The 21,862-nt window shown below is 38.0% G+C and overlaps 1 protein-coding gene across 1 annotated transcript in view; it reads left to right on the forward strand.

Annotated features, from left to right (window-relative positions):
- The window catches only part of CCDC141 (coiled-coil domain containing 141), a 231,040-nt gene that overhangs the window by 133,117 nt on the left and 76,061 nt on the right, over window positions 1-21,862 (forward strand). Inside the window, exons 7-8 of the mRNA XM_061135268.1 lie at window positions 2,160-2,354; window positions 18,461-18,633. Of these exons, the coding sequence (XP_060991251.1) occupies window positions 2,160-2,354; window positions 18,461-18,633 (368 nt within the window). The remainder of the gene's footprint in view (window positions 1-2,159; window positions 2,355-18,460; window positions 18,634-21,862) is intronic.

Genomic DNA, 21,862 nt, shown 5'->3' on the forward strand with positions numbered 1-21,862 from the left:
AGAAACTGGGTCTTGTTCTGATGGGCGCGGCCATGCTCAGTAAATCTTTAATCCAATTTTCTGTTGATGGGCAATGCAAGCTAACATTGTAAAAGCACCAAGAAGTGTTACAGTAAAGAAACCTGCTTTATTTTGTTTACCTCATGTTATTGGCCAATACACAACACCGACCAATAACATTTGGAGAAAGCCTGTACTGTTGTTATTTTGGAACCAGGAAACATCATAATGAAAATTTTTAGGGCATTAATGAACCATGATAAAATTGATGGGAAGAAAAGTGGGACTAATATTTAGTGAGTGCCTATTATGTGTTCAGAAATTATGCTGCTTTAGAAATATTTGCTTTTCCCAATAAGGTTAAGGTAATGGTTTTTAAGTGGTAGGGATATTTACAGTGCTTTACAAAATAATATCATGGCACATATTAGCAGTCCTTAAGTGGGGACAAATAGCTCTTAAAAGAAGAGTTTTGAGAACTCATGTAGCCCATCTTCATGCTTAGGAGTGGTCCTTTTGTACTCACTGAGAAATTTGGAGATTCTGAAGTCTCCTTACCCTCAATTCCCTGGAATGTAGCATTGTATGCAGACCTATGAATAGTCCTAGTTCTGCCACTTATTGGATATGTAGCCTTGAATAACATACTCCTTTGAGCCTGTTTAAATACTAGGAAAATAATAGCATGTAACCTAAGTTTGTGAGGGTTTTTATTACAAACCATAGCTTATAACTGGTAGTCCAAAAATTGCCATTCTGTTAATTTGCAGTACTTATTCTTGCACCCATTGATCAAAATATTTTTCTCTTGCGCCGTTATTAGAAAAGATTCTATGGAGTCCATAAAATAATATGTACAATTTCTATTTTCAACATCTACCGTGATTTTAAATACTACAATTTTGTATATGTATATTTGTGTGTTTGTAGAACCAGCATATATTTAATATATTTAATAATGTAAGTATATGTAAAATTACGTAAAAAAGCAGTTTGTGTATTGTTAAAGAAAAAGCTACATTTTATTTTTTCTTTATATTCCTAGCATGGTCCCAGGTACACAGTATTTAGCTGTTGTGTGAAATGAATGAAAATAATAGTGGTAAATTGCACTAAAATTATGTTTTATACAATATAATGTAACAAGTGTAATTTATTAACAGGACATTTTGCACTGCGGAGCTAGCCAGGATAGAGTCAGACTGTGGTTTGTAAAATTCAATGCTAATTTTTGATGCCTTAGGTAACAGCCTATGTTTACAGCTCAGTCTCAGCTGACATGGGTACCAGAAAATTCACTGACGAGACTCCTATGTTGGAGATAAGCATTATTCTATGAAACTAGATATGACTTCAGTTCTTTTGCAAGAAATTTGAATTTCCCTTCAAATAAATTGAATGTTAATATTTTGGTGTACTTCAATTCTTTATTTTCTTTCTTCTCTGTTTACTGTTTTAACCTTTAGTGTTTTTCACCCTCATGCAGTAGAAAGTAAAAAACTGCCTCTTTTCCCTTTTTGAAATGTTTATAAATCATTGATCATGAAACACTGAGAGGTGAAGCCAGGGTCGGGAAGGAGAGAGTACTGCACAATAACAGCTATTAACTTTGTGGAAAAGAACAGATCTTGATTTCAGTTCTAAGTGTAGGCAGATGCACAAACAATAACCATAAATGATGAGATTTCCCTTCCTTTCTTGTGCATGTTTGCCTACATTGCCAAGGAGACTGAATTGTAGGAGAGAGACGTCCTTATACTACTTAAGTGAATAAAAGGCAAAAATGAGTTAGAGACTGAAAAATGCTGGTATACCAAAAAAAATGACCATATTTTGGGTATATTTTCAGATAGTGTTAAGGGAAATGGCAGGTGTCCTGAATTCAGCACCACCAGACCCTCCATCAAGCACACATCTCAGTTGACCTTCCCCTTTCTACTATCAACAACCCTCTTTTTTTTTTTTAGCTTCTTTTCTGTGTCTCTTTTTAACCTACCATGTCGTGGCACTCAAACCTAGAATGCAGCATTTACTGCTTTATGATCTGAAAATAATGACAGGTTTCTTATACATTCAACACATCTTGCTGTCCTCTGGGCCTTACCCAAGATTGCCATTTATTTTATGTGTGAAAGCAACTGAAGAGTGATCTCTTGTAGGAATGGAATGCGGTGGTCGAGGCGCTGAAGAGGGAGGCGCTGGGGCTTCTCCTCTCCAAGCAGTATGTGGAGAACGAACACCTACAGCTCTCTAACCAGAAACTGAATCAGCTTCAAGAGGAGTTTGGTCAGCTCATGGCGGAAAGGAAAGGCTGGTTAAAAAAGGCAAATGAGTTTTTTAACAGCGCCAACAAGGTGAGTGTGAGGTGAAGTTGGTCTTCTCAGGTCATCAGAGCCAACCAGTATGAGACCTGTTAGGTCAGCAGGCCGGCGCACCTCACAGAAGTCCCAGGTCCACATAGAGTTTCAGAGTTGACAGCAGCAAAAAGGAGCTTTTAAAATATATTCCCCCCATGACTAAAACTAAGAGACTCTGTGCTTTGACAGATAATGTGTCACTTAAAAAGATCGGGGAGAATTTTATCATAGTACTCTCATCAGTCTGTTTGAAGTGGACACCTATGTGCTGACATGGCAGTGTTTCTCCTGGGCGAAGGGAATTATAAACTATATCAAGGTTAAGAAAATAAAACCCTGAAACTTTTAACAAAAAGTCTTCCCCTCTTTAAAATCCTCTTTCATTTATTACGTAATGATACACAAATATTGCAGGCTTTTGGTATGTAAATCAAAGAGTCTGCTTGACTGCCCTGCCTTGGTTTGTCTCAGATCGGAGTATAGTTGGTTTACAGTGCTGTGTTCCTTTCAGTTGTACAACAAAGTGATTCAGTTATACATACATTTATGTATCTTTTTTTTTTCAGATTCTTTTCCCTTACAGGTTATTAAAAAATACTGAGTATAATTACCTATGCTATACAATAGGTCCTTATTGGTTATCTGTTTTAAATATAATAGTGTGTATATGTTAATCCCAAAGTCCTAATTTATCCTCTGCTCCTTTGTAAATCAGCCAAAGGAAAATATTGTCTTAGATTCTTTCCAGGCCTTCCGAGTGGAAGAAATACCATTTCTCTTGTTTGATTCATTTAAAATTGATTGTAGCTGGTGACTCTGAGTGGTAATGTTCATGTGCTCATGTCACTTGAGTATCTGAGGATTGCAATATTTTTTGAAAAATTTTCTGCCTTTCTCCATTGAACATATACCTTCAAGTTGCCTTATTGAAATTAATACCTTAAATTTCACTGTTGTTTTTAAAACTGGTCAGTATGACAGGAAATGAATGGGGAACCCCCAAAAGCTAGATATATTGTGATTTAAGGGCATGACATCAACAGTCTGAATACAATGTCCTGGTAGATATGAAAATTGTTACTTAATTTTAAGTTTGTTTACTAGTAGGAAACATAGAAAGCGTGAACAGTAAAGTTCCAAAATAGAGGTGCTTAGGATTATGGTAGGGATAACATGTTAAAGAAATATTTGTCAAATTACTTGTTGCTTTGGATTTCTTTAAGAGAAGAAACAGACATATTTTCTGGAGCTGTTGAGCTAAGTAAATGATAAGTGCTGGTTTAACTTCTTTTCAACAGTCCTGTTTTTGAATAAGAGATTTTTAAATTTCTTATTCTACAAATTACACTCTTATTCTCCAAAATGAGTTGGTCATCTGCCAGTTAATTAATGCTGTTTCTAAGGAAAAGAATTATAGAACATTGGGCTATAATGAAACAAAGTTTCAGCACAAGCCCTGTACTTTATAGTCCTGCAAAAAGTAGAGTTCCTGTCTGTCTCATTCTTAATCTCTTACTCTTGCTTTCTCTGCTCTCATTATCAATAACTTGACAGGGAAATTTTTCATCTTACCTTATTCCTGGATCTTGAATAAGAAGGAATGATATCTTTTGCAATAGTGATTTTTTAAATAATTGAAGAATAGAGTGGTTACTTTCTCAAGCTTATATAGTAATTCAGGTCAAATCCTAACAAATCCTATTTCTTAACCCCAAAGACTTGACTTCTAGATCCCGTTTCATCATTTGAATGCCACAGCATTCAAGTTATAATTAGTTCAATCAGGACTTATCCATACTAAGTTTATCCATACTATAGAATTCTCTATAGCCAAGTGGTACTTAGAAAGGTGTAGAATTCATTCTCCCTTCTCAAAGCATCAGGAAGATAATTTCCAACTCCAAATATAAGAATTGAGTTTGAAAGATGATGGAAACTTTTACCTCAGCAAAAATAGAACCTAGAATTTAGAAAGTGAACGTTTAAATCATGATTCTTGAAATGAATTATTTGCCATATTATTAATAAGTAATAAATGATTAAATAATGCATGAGCTTCCCAGGTGGCACAGTGATAAATAATCTGCCTGCCCATGCAAGAGGCAAAAGAGACGTGGGTTCGATCCCTAGGTTGGGAAGATACCCTGGAGTAGGAAACAGCAACCCACTCCAGTATTCTTGCCTGGAAAATCCCTGGACAGAGGAGCCTAGCTATAGGGTCACAAAGATTCTACACCCCTGAGCACAGGCCCAAGCTACTAAGATGAAATAATATAGTGAGTAAATCCATTTAAATTAAAGAAAGAAGCTCTCCTCAAGACTTGCAAATGGTACCTTTCTTTCTGATTTATATTGTAGAGTCTCTGAATTTTATAAAATTCTTACTACTTTACCCTGTTTTGGGCATAGCACTCATAAATAACCCTAGTTAAAATAAAGCACTGGATTTAAGACATTATTACAATTTTCAAATCCCTTAAGTATTTTTTTCTGGTCTGAAGGTTTTGTTTTCACTATCAAAGTTATATTTTCAGTTTACGTCATCCATTTATCTCTGAAGCATTGAGCTTTCCTTCTGAAAACTCGCTTCATTGTGCCTTGAGTGCGCCGGGGTCTTTTGGTTGTGGTTGTCCACATCCTTAATGAAGCCATGCTGCCGACAGCCGGGAGGAGTCTGAGGCTTTTTGCACAGCTTTCTGGCTCACATGTTTACTTGCCACAGTTCATGGATGCTCACAGAAGACTCGTGAGTTCTGAATCAGTTTTGAAAGACTTTACTACTCAAAGCAAAAGCAGTAACCAGAATGTCCGAGGTCATATCAGTTCCCCAAATCCCAGTTTCTCCTCCAGGGGCAATGCAGATGGGGCCCTCTGAATGAGGGCATCACTGCAGGGGAAGAATCCTAAACTTTCCTGTTTTGTACCAAACAGTAAGCAGCCCTGCTTTTTGTCTCAGGGGAGGACATTTCCTCAACCCTGGAGGCTGCAAATCCAACACTGAGAATAGCCTAGGTAAAGAGGGGCCAGAGTCAGGCATCCCTGACACACAGTAAGATGGATAGAAGCAGTGGGGGTTTGCCCCACATATGCAAATCTGGATATTGGCACTGTGAAAAAAAAGAGGACATCAGGGCTTTAAAAAAAAAAAAAAGAAGAAGAAGGAACTTGGGCCTCCCTGGTTGGCTCAGCTGGTAAAGAATCCACCTGCAATGCGGGAGACCTGGGTTCAGTCCCTGGGTTGGGAAGATCCCCTGGAGAAGGGAACAGCTACCCACTCTAGTATTCTGGCCTGGAGAATTCGATGGATTGTGTAGTCCTTGGGTTTGCAAAGAGTCAGACAGGACTGAGCAACTTTCACTTTCACTTTTCACTTTACCTCGAAAACCAGTTTCATGCTTGACAAGTAAAATCATTTTTTAGCAAGCAACCTCTAGTTCCAAGTTTGTTAAAGCTAAGCCAATATTCTTTAACTTCTATGTCAACTACCAGTGTAAAAAAATGTTAGTGCCATAGGTAGTATATCAGTTAGTGAATGTGACAGCTTGAGTGTTTTTGTTCAGTAAAAAGCAAAATACACGATTTTTAAAATAACCTTTAACTTTTTTGAATTTTGTTGAAAAGGAATGAAAGTCATAATCTCATCTGCAGAATGGACTATTCTTAGTAAGTTTTCCATGTCATATTTATTCTTTCTTCATCCAGGTTTTATCGTGTGTATCTGGTATATTGTGTGGCAATCATCAGGACACCCCCTCTTTTCCTCTTCTTTCCTCCTCTTGTCATCTGTCCCTCTCTACCAATTCTATCCATATCTAGGGATATTCTTATTTACTAGAGGAAAGTTACAGCATTTTTGAAAATTGAAGTTGCTAAATAGGTAGTGTGGTAAATTTATGAGAACAATTACCCTTTTTCTTTAGGGATTCATTTATTTAATAAATATTTATTGAGCAGCTACTGTGTGACATGCACTGTTCTAAATGCTGGGGATATAGCAGAGAATGAAGCATACAAAAAGTCTGTAAGCCAAGGTAACTCCAATTTGTGAAATTCAGTTAAGTATAATCACCACCTAGTTGTCCACATTAGTAAGAATGCCCCATTACCTTTTCTCTGTAGCTTCAGGAGTGACATTGATTTCCTTTTAATCCTGCAAGGGGTCAGTGATTACCCAAGGCTCCAGAGTGTTTCTTACCTAGAGAATGTCTCCGGTCTTTGGTTTGAGGTGTGATGGTTTGGGCCTGGAATGAGCAATAGGTGGCAATGCTGGCACACAGGCCCATAGCAGTAGTGTGGCTACTAGTGCTTTTCTTTTTCTTTTTAAAAAATTATCCTTGTTTAGTTGCTAAGTCGTGCCCGACTCTTTTGCAACCCAATCCATAGACTGTAGCTTACCAGGCTCCTCTCTCCGTGGGATTTCCCAGGCAAGAATACCGCAGTAGGTTGCCATTCCCTTCTCCAGGGAATCTTCCCAACCCAGGGATCAAACCTGCATCTTCTGCATTGCAGGCAGATTCTACCACTGAGCCACTGTTATAGCAATGTTATGTTATTTTCAAGTATGCAACACAATGATTCAATATTTTTTTAGATTATGCTACATTTAAACTTATTACAAAACATGGCTTTATTTCCCTGTGCTATACAATATATCTTTGTTGCTTATCTGTTTTATACATGGTAGCTTGTATCTCTTAATCTCATCTCCTGTCCTATCCATCCCCCTCTATCTCTCCACTGGTAACCACTGGTTTTTTTCTCTGTGTCTATGAGCCTCTTTCTGTTTTATTGTATACATTCCTTTGCTTAATATTTTAAATTTCACATATAAGTGATAATACAGAGTATTTATCTTTCACTGACTTATTTTACTAAGGACAGTACTCTCTGGGGCCATCCACATTGATGTAAATGCAGAATTTCATTCTTTTTATGACTGAGTATATAATATGTATATTTACACACCACATCTTCTTGTTTCATTCAGCTGTTTATGGACATTTAGATTGCTTCTGTATCTTGGCTATTGTAAATAATGCTGCTGTGAACATAGGGTTTTCAAAATAATGTCTTCATTTTCTTTGGCTATATGCCCAGTGAGATTGCTAGATCATATGATAGTTCTATTTTTAGTTTTTCTGAAGACTCTCCATACATATTTTCATAGTGGTTGCACCAGTTTACTTTCTCACCAACAGTGCACAAGGGTTCCCTTCTCTCTGCGTCCTCATCAATATTTGTTATTTGTGACCTTTTTGAAAATGGCCATTCTAACAGGTGTGAGGTGATATCTCATTGTAGTTTTGATTTTCATTTCTCATGATTAGTGATGTTTAGCATCTTTTCATGTGTCTGTTGGCCATCTGCATGCCCTCTTCAGAAAAAAAATGTTGATTCAGGTCTTTTGCCCATTTATTGTCAGTTTTTGATATTGACATATCAGTTGTTTATACGTATTATATATTAACCTCTTATCAATCATATAATTCCTAAATATTTTCTCTCATTCAGTAAGTTGTCTTTTTATTTTGTCAATGGTCTCCTTTGCTGTGTAAAAGTTTTTAAGTTTAATTAAGTCCCAATTTGGAGAAGGCAATGGCACCCCATTCCAGTATTCTTGCCTGGAAAATCCCATGGATGGAGGAGCCTGGTAAGCTGCAGTCCATGGGGTCGTGAAGAGTTGGACACGACTGAGTGACTTCACTTTCACTTTTCACTTTCATACATTGGAGAAGGAAATGGCAACCCATTCCAGTGTTTTTGCCTGGAGAATCCCAGGGACGGGGGAGCCTGGTGGGCTGCCGTCTGTGGGGCTGCACAGAGTCAGACACGACTGAAGGGACTTAGCAGCAGCAGGAGCAGGTCCCAATTTTTTTTTTTTTTTGCTTTTGTTTCCTTTGTCTTAGGAGACCAATCCAAAAATATATATATATATGTGTGTGTGTGTATGTGTGTATATATATATATATATAGCTATGATTTGTGTCAAAGAGTGTTCTGCCTATATTCTCTTCCAGCAATTTTAAAGTTTCAGGTGATACATTTAGGTCATCTTTAATCCATTTGGGGTTTATTTTCATATATGGTATGAGGCAATGTTCTAAGCTCATTCCTTTATATGTAGCTGTTTAGTTTTCCCAGCACTACTTAATGAAAAGACTATCTTTTATCCGCTGTATATTCTTACCTCCATTGTTGTAGATTAACTGACTATGGTGTGTTTATTTCTGGGCTCCCTGTTCTGTTCCATTGTTCTATCTATCTGTTTTTGTGCTAGTACCATGCTATTTTGATTACTGTAGCTTTGTAATACATAGTCTAAAGTCAGGGAGCATGATATTTCCAGCCTTATTCTTTTTTTTTTTTTCCTTAAGATTGCTTTGGCCATTCAGTGTCTTTGTGGTTTCATATAAATTTTAGGATTATTTGTTCTAGTTCTATGAAAAATTTCATGAGTATTTTGACTGCATTAAATCCATAGATTACTTTGGGTAGTATGGATATTTTAATAATATTAATTCTTCCAACCTAAGAAGACATTATGTCTTTCCATTTCTTTGTAGCCTCTTCAGTTTCCTTCATCAATTTTTACAGTTTTCAGTCTTATGTTTTATAGCCTTTCACCTCCTTGATTAAGTTTATTCCTAAGTATTATATTTTATTCTTTTTGATACAGTTTTAGATGGGATTGTTTTCTTGCTTTCTCTTTCTGATAGTTCATCATTAATGTATAGAAAAGCAACAGATTTATGTGTATCAATTTGTATCCTGAAATTTTACAAACACTACTGATGTTTTTCATACCCAGATTCAAATGAAGACTGAGTCATGTAACTCAAGAACCAGAGATACTCCGTTATCATTTTAGAATTATCTACTGTACTTGGTGAGGCTATTTGTTAAATCACCCAACAACAAATACAAGTATAGGTTGATTGTCAACACTGGATGATAGCTGGTTGGAGAAGAGTTTCTCTGGTTACCAGATGTAGCTAAGAGTTATGAGGACATGGCATGAAATATAAACATAACACTTATTATTATAATTCATCTTGATCTCTTCAAATTTTCATCTTTCATGATTACCTATCATGAAATAACATGCCAGATTATATTTCTGGCATGTTCACAAAAGAAGCTGTGGTTAATATGTATTGATCACTCAAAATCTGTTCATTATTGTTAGAGAATGTGGTTTGAACCAAAAAGAGATAAATATACATTTTCAAGAGTGGAATAATATAAGCCTGCATTTATATGACAATGATGATTGACCCTAAATCTGTAAAACATGACTGATGGGTCATAAAGTTTCATTCCTATGCTTTCCATTCCCAAGCATGTGATTTCATTGGATAAAGAAAGCAGGGGAGACTGAAGCCAAAGCCACATAGTCTGGTTCTTGGGTCATCAGCCTAAAGGCACAGGTGAAGCAAAAGTTGGGGTGGCTGGAGGAACACACTAGAAACATTTTGAAATGTAGTAATTTTCACAGCTTCTCCTGCTTCTTCCATCACTGCTGAATAGTTGATATCTTAAAAAAAAAAGTGATGTCGCTGTTTTAAGATATTTACAGCAACACAAAACGGTAATGCCTGTAGCAGCATTATTGTTTCAGACAGAAGCCAAATAATTAAGCTCTGAGTTTGGCTAATTTTTAAAAATTTATATACACACTGTTCTACCTTTTTCGAAATAGATATGTTTTAGGCCAGAGGTGAGAAACAATTAATTAAAATGGTCCAGTGTGGTACAGATTAAAAGAAGGAATGTGTCCAAGTAGAAAATCCAAAATATATTATTCAGGAGAAATTTGCTGAAGTGATAGAAATGAATTCAAGAACTTAAGCTAATTGTCATTAGACATCAAGTATAGTATAATTGCGTTCAATTTCATAATTCTTAGCAACCTCTGATTTCTTACTTTCAGAACAACTTCCATTTCTCTTAGAAAAGCAACTTCCTTTTACTCCCTCCCTTCTTTCACATTTGCATTCAGCTAATACGTTATGTATCCTGTATACCCATTGTTGTCATGCAGTATATGGATACTTGAGCTAAAGCAGTGAGAAATAAAATCCTGGCCTTCAAGACCCCGTCAGCCTCACTTGGAGGAGAGACAAGGAAACAGAAGTGTTGTGTGCTGTGGGAGACGCCACGATGGAGTAACCCTAGGGCCCCAGGGGGCAGAGAAGAGATCCTTAACCTGACCCAGGAAAAGTGTCAAGCGAGGCTTCTCCAGAGGCGCTGCCTGTGAGCTAGATTTGGAAGACTAGCCATGAAGGGATTTGGGGAAGGCTACATAGTATAGCACTTTGCCATGTTTGGGGAACCTAAGGTAATTTGTTTTGCCCAGAGTGTAGGGTATAAGCTGAGCGTAATGAGAAGCAAGGGGTAGAAGAGACAAGGGTTAAGAGGTCTTGAATAGCATGCTATGAAGTTTCTATCTTATGCTCCCTTGTGGGGGACAGGGAGGCCTGGCGTGCTGCAGTCCACGGGGTCACAAAGAGTTGGACACCCCTGGGTGACTGAAAAACAATTAACATATGATTATTAAATATCTATCTAAAATAGAAAAATTAATCAAAATCAAGGAACACCTTTAACATCTCAACATTTTTCATGAAAGCCCACAACTCAGTCTATATTTAACAGTCTTATAATCAAGACATTCGATTTTGTTGTCACTCACCCATGAGTATCTTTCACAGTACTGCTATCAACTGACTTCTAAGGCATGAATGTATGCATAGTTTTAGACTGTTGATCTCCTCCATTGGCAGTAAATATATTGTTCCTAGTATTACAGATTTCTGGATAGATTTACTTCCCTTTGCTAAATTAAACTTCCTTCAGGATAGGAAACATGTCAGTTTTGTGTTCACCAGGACACCTGGAACAGTGTCTTCAGGGTAGTAGATGCTCAATAATTATTTGAATGATTAAAAGCAGTAGACTCTTAGAAAATGTGGAGCTTCAAGGCGAACTAACTATATTACATTGTTCATAAGAGATTATTTTGATCCAAGTTAGTTGAGATTAGATCATTATGAAAGAGAAAAGCTTCATTATTTTAATACACAGGAACACAAATTTCAAGTTCAGTCTCTGTGTCATACCTGAGAAGGAGGGTAGTGATTTGAAAAAGACTTGCCATCACCTATATCACCTCCTCTGAGAGGTCTTCGGGCAGCATTAATTGCTTATTTCTTATTATTCCCATAGTATTTCTCTGTGCTCCTTAGAGACAGATTGTCTTAATCATTTTTGTATGCCACCTAGTATACAAAACAGTTTATTGAATAAATGAATAAACAATTGACCATGTGATGAATCAATTTACATTTTGAACTTGATTTTACTCTTTTCTAAAATGGTCTAACAATTCTTATCTACTTTAGGGAATATTCAGTAATGAAAGTTTTTAATATCAGTGATAAATGTAGAGAATCTTTGCAGGGGAGACTTGGAGTATAAATAAATAAATGAAATTGTTGGGTATTAAGAGAATATTTAGAAACATTTGCTAAGATGACACTTTTGTGAAAGGATATAATGGATTCTGGAGCCAGGCTGCCTGGGTGTAAATCTAGTCTCAGATATTTGTTAGCTCTGTGACCTCGGGCAGTTACTTAACTTTTCTGTGCATCTGGCTTTCTAATCTGTAAAATAGAAATAATAATTATATGTATCTCAGAAGAGTCTTTGCTTTATCTAAATGAGTTCACATGTGACTAGTGCACAGAGCAGCCAGGCACTCACTATGTGCTCGTCATTATTTGTCCTTGTATGTGCGTTTAACACTGCACTCACCACTCTAACATGGCCTCAAGTGCTTTTGTTCAGTTTCATACCCGCAGCTTATACATGCTCCATAGATTTCAATAAATATTTGTTGAATAAGTGAAAAAAATATTTGTTGAATAAGTGAAAAAAATAAATGCTTCGCACATTACAAATGGATGTATTCAATGTTAATATTCTCAAGATCATCCTAAAACCATTTAGGTCAATTTAGATAAAAAGAAAACCATAAATTATAAATGGACTAGTTTGCTAAGGTTCTACTTTGGGGTCTAGTTTATACATCTCTAAGATGGACTCATCTCAGAAAAAGTAAGAAATGGTCAATACGTAAAGTTCCTTGTCCAGCAGCAACAAACTTGAAGAGCAAGGAGTAAGCCAGAGCAACAGCAGGAGGCAGCAAATATGGGGAACTGACAATTACATCACCTTGCTGCCCCGGCCTCCATGGCATTTGAAAGCTTGCACAAGGCTTGAATTAGGAATCAGCTTGCCAAACTGGGACCCACCAGAAGTTATCTCAGGTGATATTTAAGAAAAGATGCTGAAGCTTTTGGGTTTTTAAAAAAAAAACTAAATGCAGAGGAAAATTGAATCTCTGCAGATCAAGTGGAATTCAGTGTTCTGATCAGAAACTAAATTTTGTATATAGGTTCTAACTAAACTCATTCTCCAGCCTTTGGATTCATGAAAGGAAATATTCAGGGTTCTGCAAGTGTTTATTTTGTTTTGTTTGTTTTAATGTTGATTCTCTTCAGATTAGTCAAGAAGTAAACAATATTAAACATCTTTGTGAAACAGCATGATATAAGAATTATGCTGATGATTCATGGTTCCTGCTCAACATAATTAATCTCATAGATATTTTTAAAAGACTACAATGTGCCAAGTCTTGATATCATCTCTGTTTGATTTGGTGCAGCCTGCTTTGGATCCTGTGCTTAACAAGGGAAAAAGGAAAGATATTTATTAGCACCTTAGAGCACATCCCAAGCAACTCTTTCCCATGCCTGGGCCAAAAGAGATGATTTGTCTCCTCCTTGTCTTCTTGAGAACTGAGTGGCACCATGTAAAATAGTCAAAAAGAGCTAGAACCCAGAGGGAGAAAATATTACCTTTATGCCTATATCCTTGTTTATTCTAAGCTACTCATAAACTTCTATCTGACCATCACACAAAAGGTTTGAATAAAAAGGAAGATGTGAAGGAAAGAAAAACTAAATGTGAAATATTCATTCCAAAGGCATTTATGTGGAGGTCACACTGTTCTTGCCAGAAATAATCTGTTCTGTACAATGTGTGCAACGGAGAGATTCTTTCCAGACTGGATCCAGTATATCAGGTTCCTTACAGATCTAGTAAATACACAAGCACTCGGTTCTATTCTGGGGGTAGATTAAGTGAGAACAATGACACTTAGATCATTTTCTACATGGGAATAAGATAAACGAGCTTTGTATATAATTCAGACAATTACAGACGTATTATCTTGAAAGACTTCTCCTCTTAAAATTAAGAAATTTAACTGTATCTGTGTTTATAGATTATCCCCATTAGGGTTAATTTAAGACTAAGGATAAGGAATAAACTCTCTTATACAGCATATAGGAGGTTTTTGTAAATTTATTTGTTGGGCTCATGAAGGAAAAAAAAATCACTCACCTCCTTTCTACTGCTATAGTTCTGTGAAGTGTGATACACAGAGCAATTCATAAGTACTTTCCTGACACTTTGATCTTTCTGAGAAAGTGCTTTGAGAGAAAATGTGGCTATTTTAATTCAAAGTTGAACAACAACAACAAATGGATTATCCTGGTCCTTGATCTACCACCTCCTCCTTTGAGTGAATGCTTAGCTCTGCAATTTATTTCTGTGCCATTAGGAAATGATCCTTTTATGATAACCTTGAGGAATGGGGTGGAGTCATGTCACACATGCATTTAATGTACCAGTGGCTTTAGCGTCTAACTCCCATGAAGATGAGACCAGAGGCCAAGGATCTGAGAGTAACAGCTGTTCAGTGGGGCCAGGAGGAGAGAAAGTCAGCCAGGGTGAATAAAGGCAGCAGGTGGCTATGCTCTTCTTAGTGATTTTTCAAAGATGTGTCTGATCAATCAAGATTTAAAGAACCAGCAAATATTTTTCAAGTACTTACTACACTTCTGCCATCAACCCCTCGTTACTTTAATATTTTCCTTTAATCCTCAGCACAACAACAAACATGGGATATGTTAAGATTATAATGGCTTAATTTTAAGATAGAATGGAGTTCAACTTGTAGGCGAGAAAAGGCACTTTTGAAGTCTCATCTATCCTTTCCCCATTCTCAGTAAGAACTTGAGAATTATCTTAAAGAATGATGCGACTGTCCTGATATCTAAGTATAGATGTCTCTTATTTCTCCCTTTGGTTTGGCTCAGTGCCTCTTAGTCCTCAGTGTAAGGATGTATTACAATGTGTGTGCTTAGAGTGCTCAGTTGCTCAGTCATGTCCAGCTCTTTGTGACCCCCTGGACTGTATGCTGCCAGGCTCCTCAATCCATGGGGCTTATCCAGGCAAGAATACTGGAGTGGGTTGCCATGCCCTCCTCCAGGGGATCTTCCCAACCCAGGGGTTGAACCCAGGTCTCCTGCATTGCAGGTGGATGCTTAACCTCTGAGCCACCAGGGAAGCAAGCATACATTAAACTTTAAGCATGATTTAAGGGAGTTCATGATAATTTTGACTACACCAGATTTTTGCTTTAGGCACTGACTTTAAAACTAACCCTTGATTAACAAGAGACTCCACTTTATTCAAAATATGCAATAAAATTAAAAATACAAAACAAAATTCCAGAAACAGGGGTTATTACGTTAGTGGTGTTTCAGTGTTATGGAAAGATTGAGAGAGCAATTCAAATCTAACATCAGGAACTCAAGACATTTGGCTCTGTTGCTGATTGCAGGAAAGAAAAAGGATCAGATAAAGGAGAGTTCTTCAGGTTCAGAGTTTCTTTAGTAAAGCTATCTTTCTTTTACAGTCCTATAAACATAAGAGAAATTGCTCAATCTTTCTCTGTATCTTTTCTGATATGTAAGAAGGAACAGTAGACACTATTTGCAGAAAGTAAATTTTTAAATTCTACTTTTCCACCCAAGATTAATGATCTTCTTGGAAATGCCCCTCTCTCATATGCCTCCCATAGAAATCCTTTTCTGCATGGCACCATGGTCCAGGATTTAAGAGCAGAGGCCTCAGGGCCAGACAGATTTGAGTACAAATACTAAGTTTGTACCTGGTACGAGTATGACTTTGTGAAATTTATTTAACTTCTCTGAGACACATTTTCCTCTGTCACATAAGAAGGAAAATCTCTTGTTCCCTCGCATGGCTGTTAAGAACAATATGCCTAGAACTCAGCAGACATTCAAAAATATTTGTTGACTGACTGAAAAGTAATTGTGAAACACAAAATAGAGAAGAAATACATAGTTCTCATTAAACTATAGTGATTATTTGTATTACTTCCTATCATCTACTAAATAAACAGGAATGAATTTGCTTTGTACACTCTCAGTAAATGCAAAGAGCAAATTCAGAAGACATGAGGACCTTGGTCGGAAAATAGAATGTGTATATGTGTGCTCAGTCATGTCTGCCTCTTTGTGACCCTATGGACTATAGCCCGCCAGGCTCCTCTACCCACTGAATTTTCCAGGCAAGAATACTGGAGTGGGTTGCCATTTCCTACTCCAGAGGACCTTCCCAAACCAGGGATCAAACCTGTGTCTCTTGCATCTCCTGCTTTGGCAGGCAAATTCCTTACCGCTAGTGCTGATATTCTATTCTGGAAAAAACATGTAAGAATATCAACATGTAAGTCGTATGAGAGTATTTGAGAGATTTCATTTGCTAATTCAAATTTTGTTCAGTTCCAATTCTGCCATTAAAATTCAATCTCTTTGGTGTGGAGAAAAGGGAACCCTCCTACACTGTTGGTGGGAATGTAAATAGGGGCAGTCACTATGCAAAACAGTATGGAGGTTCCTCAAAAAACTAAAAATAGAATTGCCATATGATCCAGTAATCTCATTCCTGGGCATATATCTAGACAAGACTGTAATTCAAAGAGATATATGCACCCAGATGTTCACAGCAGCACTATTTACAGTAGCCAAGACATGGAAACAGCCTAAATATCCATCAACAGATGATGGATAAAGAAGATGTGGGGTGTGTGTGTGTGTGTATTTGTATGTGTATGTGTGCATGTACACTAAGTCGCTTTAGTCTTATATAGTTCTTTGCAACCCTATGGACTGTAGCCTGCCAGGGTCCTCTGTCCATGGGATTCTCCAAGCGAGAATACTGGAGTGGGTTGCCATGCCCTCCTCCAGCGGATCTTCCTCACCCAGGAATCAAATCCGCATTCCTCATGCCTCCTGCATTAGCAGGCGAGTTCTTTACCACTAGTGCCACCTGGAAAGCCCCATGTATATATATATGTATGTGTATACACACACACACACACACACAATGAAATACTACTCAGTGATAAAAAGAATGAAATAATGCCATTTACAACAACGTGGATGAACCTAGAGATAATCATACTAAGTGAAGTAAGTTAGAAAGACAAATACCATATGTTATCACTTATATGTGGAATCTAAACTATGACACAAATGAACATATCTATAAAACAGAAACAGACTCACAGACATAGAAAACAGCCTTGTGGTTGCCAGGGGGAAAATGGTGGTAAAGGAGGGAAGGATTGGGAGTTTGGGGTGCAAACCATTATATATAGAATGGTTAAACAACAAGGTCTTACTGTATATCACAGGAAACTATATTCAATATCCTGTGATAAACCCTGTGTGTATGTGTATTTGAATAATCTTGTTGTATGTCAGAAATTGATACAATATTGTAAATCAACTCTACTTCAATAAAATTTTAAAACTCCCTTTGATGGTGACCAGATGCAGAGACCTAGGTGCTGTTACACAGCTCCACGGCTGCAGTTGCTACATGTGGCTTCAGCTGTGTCCCCTCAGCATTAACCCAGCCCTGCTCCCCTCTCCGGTCTCTCTCGGGTCTCAGTGGTAGTTGACTCATGAGACCATTGCTCTCATTTCTCACAAGTCTTCCATGGGATCTTCCTTGTTCACCTGGTTGCCCCCAGCCGAGCTTTCTGGCTTCCAGTGTAACAACCCAGGAAGGCTAGGCCCTTGCTCACCGTGGCCCAGTCAAGCTTACTGGAATAGGAGTCTTCTTCAAAGTGATGTGGAGCACCCTGTAAAGTGACTTTCTTCAGCAGAGTGAAAGAACAGTGTGCAAAAGCTCCCTTGTTCTTCACCAGCTCTTCACCTTACCCAACTTATCTCTCGCTCTCCAGGCCCAAGTTCACAGATGGAGGCTTATGAAGACCACAGCACTCTGATCTCTTATTTTCTCATGTTGTCATAGTCTTCTTTCACTGTTTGTACATCATAAATCCTCCTTCTTAGTGCCAGCTAGGCCTTCATGGCCCAAAGCATAATTCCTCTGTGTGTTCATTCACTCTGTGTTAACTCTGTAAGCTTAATCTCCCATACTTGGTTGCTGATCTGCTATAATAACAAAGGAAAAAAATAAAGGAATTCAAAAATCCCCTCTCAAGACAATATCTTGGTTTGCAAGGTGATGTTTTTCTTTTTTCCTGGATAATCCTGTTATGCATGTCAGAAGCTAAATATTATCTTGTCTTAGTCTTTGCCCTGCTTCAGAACCAAATCTCAATCTCTGTAGACAGATGCCTTGGGTAGAGGAGGCAGAAGATCTTATACTCAGAAAGGCAAGTGTCAAAAGCCCCCAAATTTCTTGAATACTTCCCCCTGGCGTTTCAGGTCCAAAGTGCAATTTATTGGGAATTTTTAAAAAGAATATTACAGAGATATTCAAGTTATGAAGTCTGCATAATATTTTGAAAACATCTCATTTGTTCATTTTATTCAGTACAGAATGTGCAAAATTAAACCTGGTTCTCCAGATTTTATACAGTTGTAACTGTTTGTGTAGCTACATTTTCAATGTAAATCATTTTGGTAAGTTTTACAGTGTTGACATTTATCTGTGCTGAACTAAACTATGATCAGTTTCCCTAAATGGAGCCTAAAAGCTATATGCTGTTTTCTAAGACTCGGATTGTTGTTTTTGGTTATGATCAAATGAATAAATTGAGCAGGCTGATTTAATCTCTAGTATTTTGTGTACACATTGATGTAGACTTTACACTAGATGGGCAGAAAATGAAAGTATGTTTTCTTTGGCAGGCATTTGATGTACTTGGAAGAGTTGAAGCTTACCTTAAGCTCCTTAAATCAGAGGGTTTAAGTCTGCCTGTCTTGGCGGCGAGGCATGAGGAATTACACAGAGAAATTAAAGACTGCACAGCTGATGCTTTGCAGAAAGGACAAGCCTTGATCAGCCAACTAGCTTCCTGCAGGTAAGTGAAGTCTATTTCTTCCTCAGTGTAACAGGCTTTTTCACAGTTTCTGCAGGCTGTTAAAAAAAAAAAAAAAAAGTTGTATGATTATTTTTCTTACTTCTGATGTTTTGCTACATTGTGACATGGCTTAGAAGGATCTGTTGAATTTTGGTCAACAGTAGTTCTGAACATAGCATTGCTCTTCCAGAAGTGAGGCTATATTCTAACCTGAGGACCTGAAGGTGCTAATGCTTTCTTTCTATGAGTTTCTGAGGAGGGAGGAAGGAAAGGAACAAAAGAAGAGACAGAGCTTTCCTTCTGTACACTTTTCATGTCCTAGCATCTCCGTGGGATTTCTTCCTTGCTTTTAATTCATAAGTCTTAGGTCTACCCTGTCCCTTTCTGGAAAAAGTAAAGTTCTAGAATTCCCTTTCATTTCTGACCTTGATGGATCAACAAGAAAAACCCTAATTAAAAGATAACATTATTATTAACTAATAGTAATGACATTTAAAATAGTTGAGAGCCCACCACGTGCCCAGCACTATCTCAACAGCTTTAGAAGTGCTATCTCATTAATCCTCACAGCAACTCTACAAAGTATACAGTATACTACAAATGTTCTCTTTTTTTTCTTCTTTTTTTATTTTTTAAATTTTTCATTTATTTTTATTAGTTGGAGGCTAATTACTTCACAACATTTCAGTGGGTTTTGTCATACATTGACATGAATCAGCCACGGATTTACATGTATTCCCCATCCCGATCCCCCCTCCCACCTCCCTCTCCACCCGATTCCTCTGGGTCTTCCCAGTGCACCAGGCCCGAGCACTTGTCTCATGCATCCAGCCTGGGCTGGTGATCTGTTTCACCCTAGATAATATACATGTTTCGATGCTGTTCTCTCAAAACATTCCACCCTCATCTTGTTCTCTTTTACAAGCAACTGAGACACAGAAAGATTAAGTAACTTGGCAATCATGCAGCTGGTTAATTAGTGGCAGAGCCAGAATTTGAATCCAAATGCATGGATCCAAATTAATGGTCTAATACGTCCTAGACCTCTTGCTGTTAACCAATGTGTTAGGGTGGGCTGTTTTTATGAGCATATGCAGTGAGTGTATCATTGTGAGTTTAGTATATCATTGTAAGCTCAGGGAATGAGGAGAGAGAAGGATCTTAAGAACAGAAAGAGAATGTAGGAAGAATGTATGATCAAGAATAGAGATGGGAAGACAAAAGGGAGCTGACAGAAAGAGCAGTTGATGGAATGGATGCTGGCTAGGAAGAATGATGACAGGGCTTACATTTTGACATAGAAAGACACAAAGATTTATGCAGATGGGATTAGCATGGTTTTTATCTTCCATATCCACAATCCCCTTGAAACTCAAGGACATTAGTTTGAGGGACAATGAAATAGGTCAAAGGTGGTAAAATTTTATTTTGTTTCTGTTTTAAAGCCTCATTCTGCTCTATTTTAGATGTTGATTTGGTAAGTTTGGGTTTAGGGTATTTTCTTTTCAAAAGATACTCTGAGGACTTCCCTGGTGGTCCAGTCATTAAGACTCTGTGCTGGGGGCATGGGTCTGACCCCTGGTCAGGGAAGTTCCACATGCCACACGGTGTGGCCATAAAAAAAGAAGATAGTCTGAGTTCAGACAGATATATTTAACCAGGGCTTGTGATGGTTGTTATAGGACCATGCAAAGCCAAGATCAGAAATAATCCAAGATTTTCCAGCCAGAGCTAAAAAGTTGAGGCTGTGAGAAGGATAAATGCTTCTCACCTGTAAAAAACTAAGAGTAGCCGTAGTTGCTAAGTTTCCTTGCTTTGGCTCCAACCGTGTATCAATTGGCTCCAGGAGCACAAAGATACTCAGGTCTGGCCCCTGTGGGTATGAGAGCTCCTTTCTCCCCTCCTCTGCTCAAGGCCTTCCCGAATGCATAAGTTTCTTGGACTTGACAGAAGGTATCCTGTGGAATGCCTAGACTTGTTGTGTCTGAACTCAAGGTACCTGTTGGACATTGATCTGAGTCATGTGATGATGGAGCAAATGGTGAGGCCTCCAGTTGTAATTGGGGCATGGTCCCATGTCAGTTTAGCAAGCAGTTCTCAGAGTGCAGACAGATTATATTTCTCTGTTCAGGCTGTTCTCTACTTGGGGTGCTTTCCCCGATCTTGGGCAGTTTCCTTTCTTGTAGGGGTGGCTCAGGAGGCAGCTAAAGACCCCTCCCTAGATCTGAAAACTGTCACTGGTATGCTGTCCCAGAGATTCTAGGTGCCTTGGCTTCCCTGAAGTCTGATCTCTGTCTCCTCAAATCAGTAAGTCCTTTGGACTCTGTTTGATTCCATTTCCCTGAGCTTTGGTCTGGAACTTATCTCCCAGGCAGTAGGCTGAGGCAGATGTAAGGCCCACCCCGTTCATTTCCCTTCTCTCAAGGATCACTGCCCTGTGATACTTGTCCTTCAATGTCTGAGAACCATTGTTTCATTTGCTTTGCCTATTTTTCTAACTTAAGGCATGAGAGTAAATCCAGTCCCTGCTCGCTGATCAAAAACTGAAGTTCGGTGTTCAGTTTTGATACTTAAGTCCTGGCATAGGAAAACTGGTCACAATTTATTACTGCTAGAGAAGGGAACAGCTACTCACTCCTGTATTCTGGCCTGGAGAATTCCATGGACTGTATAGTCCATGGAGTCGCAGAGTCAGACACAACTGAGCTACTTTCACTATAACTTTTTCAAACTTGATCCTGTTTGTTCTAATCAGTGATGCTTTATTTTCTATACTTAAATATAGAGAAGTGCTTCTGTTTTGTATTACATTCTACCTGCAGTGTTCTAGTGACTTTTTCTGGCCATCCATTTTGTAATGGTCAACATGTTTATTTTTTTTTTTTTCATTTATTTTTATTAGTTGGAGGCTAATTACTTTACAACATTGTAGTGGTTTTTGTCATACATTGACTTGAATTAGCCATGGATTTACATGTATTCCCCATCCCGATCCCCCCTCCCACCTCACTCTCTACCCGCTCCCTCTGGGTCTTCCCAGTGCACCAGGCCCGAGCACTTGTCTCATGCATCCAACCTGGGCTGGTGATCTGTTTCACGCTAGATAAGTAATGATAACCCTATATGCAAAACAGAAAAAGAGACACAGATGTACAGAACAGACTTTTGGACTCTGTGGGAGAAGGCGAGGGTGGGATGTTTCAAGAGAACAACATCAACATGTTTATTT

This window comes from Dama dama, chromosome 33, assembly GCF_033118175.1.
Source record: "Dama dama isolate Ldn47 chromosome 33, ASM3311817v1, whole genome shotgun sequence".
NCBI classification, from domain to species: Eukaryota; Metazoa; Chordata; class Mammalia; order Artiodactyla; family Cervidae; genus Dama; species Dama dama.